This window comes from Dendronephthya gigantea, unplaced genomic scaffold, assembly GCF_004324835.1.
Source record: "Dendronephthya gigantea isolate DGI-Jeju-01 unplaced genomic scaffold, DenGig_1.0 000016F, whole genome shotgun sequence".
NCBI lineage: Eukaryota > Metazoa > Cnidaria > Anthozoa > Malacalcyonacea > Nephtheidae > Dendronephthya > Dendronephthya gigantea.
Window position 1 is genome coordinate 1,193,889 of NW_021163026.1, and position 10,443 is coordinate 1,204,331.

The 10,443-nt window shown below is 40.2% G+C and overlaps 3 protein-coding genes across 4 annotated transcripts in view; 2 read left to right on the plus strand and 1 right to left on the minus strand.

The window, feature by feature from the left end:
• The window catches only part of LOC114520399 (helicase domino-like), a 29,002-nt gene extending 24,008 nt beyond the window's left edge, over positions 1–4,994 (plus strand). Inside the window, exons 37-45 of one of the 2 annotated variants that reach the window (XM_028540647.1) lie at positions 206–259; positions 365–452; positions 897–1,187; positions 1,321–1,512; positions 2,067–2,219; positions 2,485–2,518; positions 2,901–3,530; positions 4,040–4,338; positions 4,455–4,994. In XM_028540647.1, coding sequence (XP_028396448.1) covers positions 206–259; positions 365–452; positions 897–1,187; positions 1,321–1,512; positions 2,067–2,219; positions 2,485–2,518; positions 2,901–3,530; positions 4,040–4,338; positions 4,455–4,739 — 2,026 coding nt within the window. In that variant the 3' untranslated portion in view covers positions 4,740–4,994. The remainder of the gene's footprint in view (positions 1–205; positions 260–364; positions 453–896; positions 1,188–1,320; positions 1,513–2,066; positions 2,220–2,484; positions 2,519–2,900; positions 3,531–4,039; positions 4,339–4,454) is intronic. The other variant, XM_028540648.1, reaches the window with a different exon arrangement.
• A 107-nt stretch (positions 4,995–5,101) lies between these two features.
• On the minus strand, positions 5,102–6,984 carry LOC114520402 (BTB/POZ domain-containing adapter for CUL3-mediated RhoA degradation protein 3-like). Its single transcript, XM_028540651.1, has 4 exons — positions 6,421–6,984; positions 5,850–6,109; positions 5,670–5,722; positions 5,102–5,526 (listed from the first exon to the last, which is right to left on the minus strand). Exons 1-4 carry the CDS (start codon positions 6,593–6,595, stop codon positions 5,154–5,156), a joined length of 861 nt encoding a protein of 286 aa, XP_028396452.1. The 5' UTR covers positions 6,596–6,984; the 3' UTR covers positions 5,102–5,153.
• A 235-nt stretch (positions 6,985–7,219) lies between these two features.
• Positions 7,220–9,971, plus strand: LOC114520401 (CUE domain-containing protein 1-like). Its single transcript, XM_028540650.1, has 5 exons — positions 7,220–8,022; positions 8,355–8,468; positions 8,951–9,017; positions 9,126–9,187; positions 9,352–9,971. Exons 1-5 carry the CDS (start codon positions 7,395–7,397, stop codon positions 9,363–9,365), a joined length of 885 nt encoding a protein of 294 aa, XP_028396451.1. The 5' UTR covers positions 7,220–7,394; the 3' UTR covers positions 9,366–9,971.
• The last annotated feature ends 472 nt before the right edge of the window (positions 9,972–10,443 follow it).

Below are 10,443 nucleotides of genomic sequence, written 5' to 3' on the forward strand. Positions count from 1 at the left end.
TAAATTGGGGTAGTAAAGCAGGATAAATTGGAGTAGTAGAGTAGGATAGATTGGAGTAGGATAGATTGGAGTAGTAGAGTAGGATAGATTGGAGTGGTAGAGTAGGATAAATTGGAGTAGTAGAGCAGGATAAATTGGGATGGAGTAGGGAAACCGCCTGCGATATTAGTCAGGCATTGCAAGTTAAAATGCTTTTTATCTGTAGTCTGAGCGTTGAACCATACCAGAAGGCAGCTGGGCAAGCTTCCTCAACATCCACGTAAGTTCGTTGAAATTTCTATGAATTGATAAAGTATACACAGCCGCTCTCCATCCAATCATTATATGGCAAGGTAATAAAGAAGTATTTCTTCAATATTTTCAGCGTGAAAGTGGAAGATGTTTATCTTGACCCAGCGAGAATCGCTGCAATAAAAGTGGAAAGAATACAGCGAGAAAAAGCCGATGCTCTTGTGAGTAGTCTTAAAGATAATTTCCTAGAGATAGAGAGATCGTTAAGACCGTTATCCGGATGAAATGGCAAAGAAATCTTGGACTGGTCGTATCAAGCCCGTTTAGCTTAAACGGTGGATAAGTGAAAATTAAATAACACTCTTACATCTCTCTTGAATGAGTCAACTTGAATATATGTTGTTGTAAACAGTAGCTTTGTTTTAAGGTTAAAAACATTTAGTTTGCTGTTGAATAAAACGATAGACTTGCTTTCTATTTTGAACTTAACCACCGTTTAAGTTAAACGGGCTTGATACAACAGGCCTCTGATCTAACCACATCAAAAATCGAAGCACCAACCGTGTACTAGTATTCAAATGGTATTCAACATCTAATTGTTTTTTACAACCTCATACGCTATTATGACGTGCATTTACTGTAAACAAAATCTTGTTTCTCTTCAGCGACAACAACAACAACAGCAGCAGCAACAGCAGCAACAATCGACCCAGGAACAACAGCAACCGGCACAACAAACTCAACAACCCGCGCAACAGTCGCAACAACCAGCGCATGCTCTCTCACAACTTCCGGCAACCGCTTCGGCCAAGATCACCGTATCGCAGACTCCACAGCCCGGTCAACTAACAACCGCTGGTCAGCAGCAGACTCAAGCAGTGCCAGCATACCCAAATCAAAGACTAGCAGCAGCTCATACTCAAATCTTGACCTCGACTAACCAAAAAATGACAATGGTAAGGGACATTAGTTCATTATTAGGAGATTATCTTTATGACTGAAATATACTTATATTGACTTTTTTTCGGACAACTTAATGTTTGGTGTCAGCTGCAAAGGTGTCTCAATACTTCGTGTTATATTTCCAAGGTTACGACGTTGAACACGAAGCCATCCCCGAACATACAAGTTGCGACGTCACTGCAGAGTACGCTGGTCAAAGGTGCCGCAGGCTCTACCATTGTTGTGAAGACACCGCCTAGCAACATTAAACCGTATGCGGCTATCAACAAGCGAATTGCAGCTCATTCTGGTATTGCTGGAGCTTCACTTCCTACAATGGTAAGAAAATATTCAGCTCCCTTCTTCAATGGGATTTTGTTGCAAACGGTGTTGTCATATCAAGTTGCTGCACGTTTTACTGGTTGCAACTTCTTAGCATAACGTGTTTGATCACAACGCGGTAAAATGGTGTTGGAAGCCGTGACAATGGGAACGACAACTGGTGATGAACATGCTTGTATTTACCTGGAGCCAAAATAATTGTTTTGAGTTTTGAGCTGAAATACTCAAACGTTTTGCCTGTGTACCAAATTAGGGCTATTGAAAATTTCTACCCGGTGTAGGCTTAAGGCAAATGTGTTAAAAATACAAATATAGGCGATTATATGCAATTACTTTGTCATTACTTTGTTGTCTACAGTCGTGAAATTTCTTCGCCGATTGAAGTTTCTTAATAGCTCCAGTTTCATGTACAAAGTTCAGCGTTATGTATTTCTGCACATAGTTAATAAAAACTCAAAGGCACTGGCTTCAATTTCTTCCCCCAGCCCCCCCTGAATGATCGCTCCAGTTGTATTAGAGTTCACAGGTTGACATCTGATTGTTGCTTTCAGAAGGCGGTTGTCACATCTGAAGGTGGAAACCGAACGTTGCCTTCGCACGAAAACGCGGTTCAATTCCTGGCCTCGACCGCCAATGGCACAATTCGCCTCTCGAACACCCAATTACCAGCTTCAAACTCCGTGGTTGTTTCCCAGTCTCCTCAGGTAGGTTCGCGTTTGGTTTTGGTCGGGTTCACTCTAGTGAACTCTATACAACTGGACGGATAACTAGTAAAAAACAAGCCTGTACTGACCCCGAAATCACAGAGTTATAAGCTGAAGTACTTGGCCCAAACGTTCAACTATATATCAAAGCGAAGCTAATGTAGATCTCTTTCGGTCTGAAAATTTCAACATTAAAATTAGAGTGAGGTGTAGATATTGATGAAAGAAGATATCCGATTCATTGTAGCCATTTCATTTCTTCTAGGCTGCACAAAGACTCCCAGAGTCTGTACATCCAGGTAAGGTTTTATGTTTTCAATCGTGGATTTATTGTTACACTTTATCTTACCTTACCTCACCTTACCACACCACACCTTACCTTACCTCACCTCTCCTCACCTTACCTCACCTTACCACACCTTACCTCACCTCTCCTCACCTTACCTCAGCTCACCTTACCTCACCTCTCCTCGCCTTACCTCACCTCACCTTACCTCACCTCACCTCACCTTACCTTATCTTACTTTACCTCACATAACCTTACCTAGCCTTACCTAACCTCACCCTACCGTAACCTCACCACACCTTACCTCACCTCACCTATATTTACCCTTACCTCACCCACCCTCACTGAGTTCACACGTACAAACGTAAGATTTTCTGCTCTCTTTTTCTTTTCAGCAAAAATAGTCTCGGGCAAATTCGTTCACGCAGGAACAACGAAAACAATCACAGCGCAACAGTATAACATGTTGCAGAAACGTCTGGCATTGGAGAGGCAGTGCCGACAACAGCAGGGCCAACAACCAGTGCAACCATCTCAAACACAACAAGGGAAACAAGGTGTCCAGACAGCTGTGAGAAAGGTGGCAACGGCCACACCTCAGAAGCAGTTGCCAGCTGGAAGTAAGGTCGATCAACAACGTCTGACGCAAACGATGACCGTCGCCTTTCCTTCGCAACAACAAGCCATTCAGCACAACAAACACATTTACGCACAACAACAACAACAACTGCAGCAAATTTTACAACAGAAGCAACAACCCAAGCAACAGAAGGTGCAGCAAGTACAACAGAAGCCAACGTCGCAAGCTACCGCAGCGCAACCGCCCGAGCAGACAGCAAAACAACAACAGGAGAAGCAAAGCGTGCTGCAACAGGTCACAACACAGCAGCAACTGGTCACAACACAACAGCAGCAGGTTGCAGCACAACAACATCAACAGGCTGCGACCCAGCAACAACAGCAACAGACAACAACGCAGCAAATCAAACGAGTAAAGTTGCCATCTGGTCAGCAAGTTACCTCAGGTATGTTCATTGTTGAAATGGCCTAAAGTTTCCTCCTGCGGAACTGATAGAGCTATCCAGTATAAATAAAATTAGTTTGGTTTAGGTTTCCTCCTGTAGTAACACTGGATCAATAAGAGATGATCCTTACTGGACCTCTAGGAAGAACAGTTTAGAACTGAAAGAGCTATCCAGTATTAATAAAGTTAGTTTAGGTTTCCTCCTGTAGTAACACTGGATCAATAAAAAATGATCTTTACTGGACCTCTAGGAAAAACAGTTTTGAACTGAAAGAGCTATCCAGTATAAATAAAATTTGTTTATTAAGGTTTCCCAATGTTGTAACACTGGATCAATAAAAGATGATCTTTACTAGACGTCTAGGAAAAACAGTTTAGGACTGATTTTGTCTGGAGCTGGTCCTATAGATCCTGTATTAACATTGGATAAAAAACAGAGTTGCAAGGAATACTCGCCAAGCGTTTCGTGGAACAAACATAAGCTTAAAAATTGTATTACTTTTTTTCTAGTTGTCACAACCACTGGTGTAGGGGGAGCTGCTAAACACGTGGTGATGCTGCCAGGGCAGACGATACAGGGCTTAGTTAAGAACACGCAGAAATTTACACCACAACAACAAGTATATCGTATGTCATTGATCAAACAGCGTCAACAACAACAATCACAACAACAGTCTCTGCAACAACAGTCTCTGCAACAACAGTCTCTGCAACAGCAGCAACAACGGCAACCGTCCCACGGAACACAACCGGTACAGGCACAGCCAAGCACTACAACAGTTCAGGTGATCCCAAAGTCCGCCTCGCCGGTAAGACACTGACTTTGCATTGCCTCGCTTAAATCAAAATTTAGTTTGCCCTAAGTAGATAAAAATTAAGTATCTGATGACCTTACAGAAGGAATAACTGTAGCTTTCTCTTACAGAGTTTACAAAGTCAACTTCCCAGCACACCAACCACCCAAGTACAACTAGTGACTTTACAACCAGGACTTACAAGCACCAATCCTGTTGTTCAACCTAAGCCACCTCTTACCAAACCAGCTACTACAACTGTTGCTGGGCAACAGATAACATCACCACCTGTCTTACCCAGTCCTGCTGTGGTAAGTACGGTGGTGTCTACCACGCCTGCATCAACACAGTCCACCAACCCTGCCAACCAACATCAGTCACCATATGCAATGCGTTCTAGAAGTCAGTCCAAGTAGGAAAGAGTGTATTTTGAACTTAATTCATTTGTACTTTTTTTAAATAGTATTTATTAAAATCCTAGAATATTTTGATCTCATTAAGAGAGTATGGTTTCTAGATTTTAACATCTGGTAACACTCTTTTATTGTCCTAATCTTATTTGGAATATGACAGACAATTTCATGTAGACAGAACAGTTGGCCAGACCAAAAAATCCCCTTATTTAATTAAAAGCCCCTTAGAAAAATTTAAGGTACTTCTAATGGAGCTGGTCTTCTTGTAGACCCAAATATAGTGTAGTCTGTGAGCAAACTTTCTTTACACATTGTAGAAATGTGCCTGATCAACCCTTAAAGTAAATAACACAACAGACTTAATATAAACATTGTCTAAATATAATTATATAATCATATATGTATCTAGATATAACTCTATTCCCCCGCTCCACTTCTGTGCCTGCGAACAGGCCCATCCTCTTCGTCGTCCACAACATGAGTAGTTCCTAATGCCCGCAATAATTCTGCATCAGGCTGACTGTTGCCAACTTTTTCATACAATAGAACATTCAATGTTTCCTCATATATTCTCGCTTCTGGAAATTCAACCTTTGTATGCTTTCTTTCAGTTGCATAGACTATGGAAGTGCAACATATTTCCGCAACTTTTTTCCCGTTTCCGTAGTAAGTCCAACAGCATATTTCACCACCTCCAATAACATTTTTTATGAAAAGAATGCGCTCGTGAAAACGCAAGGAAAGTTTATCGAAAAGTTCAATGTTCTTTAGAAGATTGTCATCCGAGTGACTAAAAAGAAAGAGGCGAAGTTAGGGCAAGTGCAATAATGCCTGTGATTGTATGAAGCCTATTTCCATTTTGCAAATGAAGGTTATTGAAGATGCTACAACATTGCTTCATGGTTATTTGGAAGTGCATCTGTAAAAGCCTACCTTGTGTATGAATACTTGTTATTGGATCTGTTGTATAAGAATTTAACCACGGGCTACAAAATATAATGACATTAATCAAAGTCAGTATCCTGGAATGTGCAACATAACAAACACCTTTTCAATAGTAAAGTCACAAAACACTGGCTGCAAGCAACACTTTCTCAACCATTTACACATTACCTTATCACTTTGACTGACTAATAATTTCTCTTGTTTTACAGAGGTTGCCAGCCGTACAATGCAACATGGCAGAACCTCATCATCTTTTTTCTTTAATGCTTCCTCGCACTGCGTTACAAGATCTTCAATCAAGTAAAACTTAGCTTCGGCCAACAACTCTTCCAGCTCTTGACGGGTGTCTGGTAGGGACAACGTCCCATCTCGGAGAAAATTGAGAATGCCTCCAAAGTGTTTCCCCGAGCGATCAATAAGAATCCACCCTAATGATTGATATGATTTCAAATTTGAAAATTCCTGTCAGGTGCAGTACCGGACAAGTTTAAATGGGGCATTGTTGAGACATAGGCCTAATCCTACCTGAGGAGGGGGACAACCTTGGGATGTCTTAAAAAAAGGTTGATTAATCATAAGTAGAATAAAGGAAAGAAGCTGCAGGACAAGTTTGTTAACACGATCCCTAAGCCAAGACAAGTTAGACAACTTATTGGTAAACACAAATATAGCTGACACAACAAAAAATACAACAATCAACATGTAAAGTTTGCCAGTCTAAATTAACACGATCAAATACCTTCCGTATCCGTCAAAACCTCCATTCGGCCACTGAACATAGCTCGAAGCATGTTATCTTGTTTTGTCAACGTTCCCAGAGTAACATAGTGTAACGAGCCACCAACATTCAACTTCACATATTTCGTTGGCGCCCCTTTTACCGTAGTCGCTGTTTGCGTTGTGTCCCCCGACATATTAGCCGTGGAAAGGCTTCGAACTAGAGACACACGTCAATTCTCGTCCTCCAAATGTCAAAAAAACGCAGTAAACTATTCAATTTCGTCGTAGAACCATTTTAAAACACACCCAAACAACATGGCATTGATAGCTAGAAATAAAACAAACACTCCTGGCTAAATAACATCGTTCAAACGTCTGTCACTGATCTCAAAATGGCTGAATAACGTCATTTGCATAAAATGCATACTCGCACACTGACTCGTAACTACATTTGTACAAGGTTGAAATGGTATGGACAGGAATACTGGTAAGAAGAGTTGAAGTAAAGTTGGTCAAAGACACCATGGAATAAGGAGACCAGAAGAGAACGCTACAAGAAGTGGTAGACAATATTCTCAATAGTCAAGGACTAAGAGACCATGGAACCTTCAGACTTCAGAGATTGAAAGAAGATGCAGAAGAGGGAAGAAGCAAGGTTGAAATGGTATGGTCCCAGCACCATGGAAGAAGATGTTTGGTCGAAAGAAGATGTATCATGTATGCACGTTTTCGGGAGGGAGAACATGAAGATGGTTTTCGGTGACCTTTCAATGTATGTGTTGTAAGTTCGAAGCCCCCGCAATGAATGATGCTGCCCGATTTTTAATCAGTCACTTTCTAGTCAACTTCGGACTTCGGTAACTTCAAACGTCCAAAACGAAGTTGGGGTTACGAACTATGGCGAAGCGGAAAATGAGTAGTTGTTTATTGACTCTTGGTTTCAAACTAAGTTCTTGACAAAAACAAAGCAAAGTACTCCTCCTGTAATCAAAGATGTCTTCCAGGACGGCTGAACTAGCGGCGAGCGTTCCTCGTTCGCGACAACTCGACTTCAACAAAGCTATGTCGGATTTTAAGGTGATGTTTCCGACTTTCGATTACGAAGTTATCGAGATGGTTTTGAGGGCAAACAATGGTCTGGTTGATGCGACGGTTGATCAGCTTTTGGAAATGCAGGACGAAAATGATGAAACGAAAGAGAATGGACTTTTAGATCCCGAATTGAACGTGCGATTGCCGTGTTATGACGATGCAGGATCGACAACGTTTGAGCCGCCGCCGGCCTACACACCTAGAGTAGAAGAAGACCCAAATTTCAGATACGATTCTTCGTTTTTAGAGCCACATTTGAGTAGTTTTAACGCTTACCCATCTTCGCAAAACACGCCGCCTTCGAGCAGGGCTAGTTCGCAATTTCAGCCGCCTCTTGTAGGAACACTACCGAACGATTTTCTGAGGTTAAACCTCGACGATAATGGAGCGAACTTTAATAGACCTTCAGGACACTCGCCTCAGCTTCGACAAGATGAAGGAATCTATGCGGAAAACCCACTTTACGAAGTTAGTTCGGTGGGACGAAAGCAGTGTATGGGCTCCTTTGGAACACCACGTTATAATCAAGGTTTGGAGGAAGTTTGGTGTATATTTTTTGCTTCTTTGATTGCCATTCGAAGCGATTAAGTTGTCGTATAATGTGTGGTTTTGAAAAGACCGTTTATCGGGCATTACTGGCGTAATGTTGTAACAATTTGAGATTCTAATTGAATACATTGCAAAAATCTATTCGATTAGAATCACAAATGATTTATTTTGATCGCTGTGAAAATCCGAGTATTTATTTTCCTGTTGTAAAGTCGAGATGATATGCTACAAAAGACCGTATCAACTTCCTGTGGCTGTCATCTTGACGTTGATGCGTGCACGATTCTTGTTTATATATTTCTTTATCATAAGATCCTGGGCCAAGTTCAAGGGCTGTGTCAGGACCAACTGCCGTGAATGGCTATGATCACGGATTCGACTCGATACCAAGCGACCAAAGTCAGGCTAAATCCTGTGGGAAGAAAGGTATGCAGTAGTTATAAATTGATCGCGTGGTTTGTTTGCACGGAAAAAACATCACGAAATCATCTTTCACATCTATCGATGGAAAAAGTCATAATATATATTGTTGTTGTCTCATCGATTTTCATATTCCGCTAACAGATCGGAGATTTAATTTTATAGCTGGGTGGACCTAGTTACAGATTTGCAGCCAGTAATTTGCAAAATGCCTGGACATAATGACATTTCATTCCCGACGTGGTCATGAACAATACAAGCGCCTCTACTATATTGCACCCACTTGACTACATATGAAGAGATTACCATAGAAGGAATACTTCTTTCAAATATATTGTATTTTTTCACATATATTACATAGTGTTACATATTGGTACATGTTGTCGCCCGGTGCTACACAAAGTTTTACATAGTGTTACACTGTCATATGGTTAAAGCAATGAACTGATATGCATGAATACCAAGTATTAACACATTTGTTTTTATAGGAAAGAGCAAAAAATTTGGCCAAATGTCCAGAAAGTTTAAAAGAAAGAAAACAAAAACTAGCAAAGGGTAAGTTAGTATTATGATGCACCCCATGCTTGAATATTGAACATATCTGTGCAGAGTTTGATTTGAATGCATTGACAATGATTTGAAAACTGTTTTGCTTTTCAACAGTCCAACATATCAACAGATGTCCGGGACAAATTTAATAGATGATGATAGTGGTGACGATAGAGGTACAAAAAGTCCTTGCATTTAAATACCACTAGGTCTTAAAGGAAGACTTGTTTATACTAGAATTGGTTACTCAAAGAAGAGTTTGTATCTTTGTTGTGACTTTATTGCACACCGTTCACAGACAGGGAGATACTGTTTTAAAAGAATACTCTTGTGTTGTTAGATGTTCCAAGGTAGATTGAAATAATTGAATCACTGGAAGACTATAGCAAAGTTTTATACTTTCCATGGATCATGTGGTGGATGGAGAACCAAATATATTTAAAGATAAATCTCAAGATTGTTTACCCAAAACAAATACCATCAGTTATCAACCTAAGAATAGGAAAATATAGCATAATATTCTTGAAATTTTGCATGGTGAATTAATAACTTTTATCTGCAATTTGTGGAAACAACACATGTATTTGTGATATAACAATTTTTTGTACCTTGCATATGACAAATACATGTGGTGTTTCCACAAATTGATGGTGGAAGAAATATAGCAAGTCTATGTGCATCAGATGCTGGTGCAGTTAACAGGGAACACAAAAATGTTTTTAAATTGTTAACGCAGGGCTGTTGTTTAACATTTTCTGGCAATTCTGAGGATGTTTTGTTGAATAATTTATGTGTGGTTGTAGTGTTGAATGTTTATATCATAATTTCTCAGAATGTGTCTCCCTTAGTTGCAATGTATAGAGAGCAAATACATAATTTATATTATTGGAATATCTCAGGGTTTGTCCTGAAGAAAGATGGCTAGAAATGACCAGGGAAATCCTGGATGATGGGACAGTATATTTAATCTGGGAAATCCTGGATGTTGGGACAATATAAGAAAACTTTCATACACATTGTATATAACAGACATAATATTGTTTTAGCATTTTGACCTGAAGAATAATTCTAACTTTGTAATAATAAACACTTGGAGACTAGGAGAAGAGAGAAATTTTGTTGTTAATTTTTGGGTCAGACTCTGGGCTACCTACCTGCTCTAATCGGCCTACCCCCTACCATTGTTAAGTGGGAAAATTCACATATTAATAAATATATGAAACCTTCCCCATCAGAATTAATCAATTTTTCCATTTATCGCTCTCCTTTTAGGGGCCTGCCCTTCTAATTTTATAATCATTAAAGGTGGTGGTGCTATTACGCTTGTAAATGGAACGTATTGATCATGGCTTTGGACTGTTGTATAAAGCAAACCTTGATAGGCGGGGTGGGTCGAAAAGTGCACGGGAATTCTTGACATACTAACCCCCAG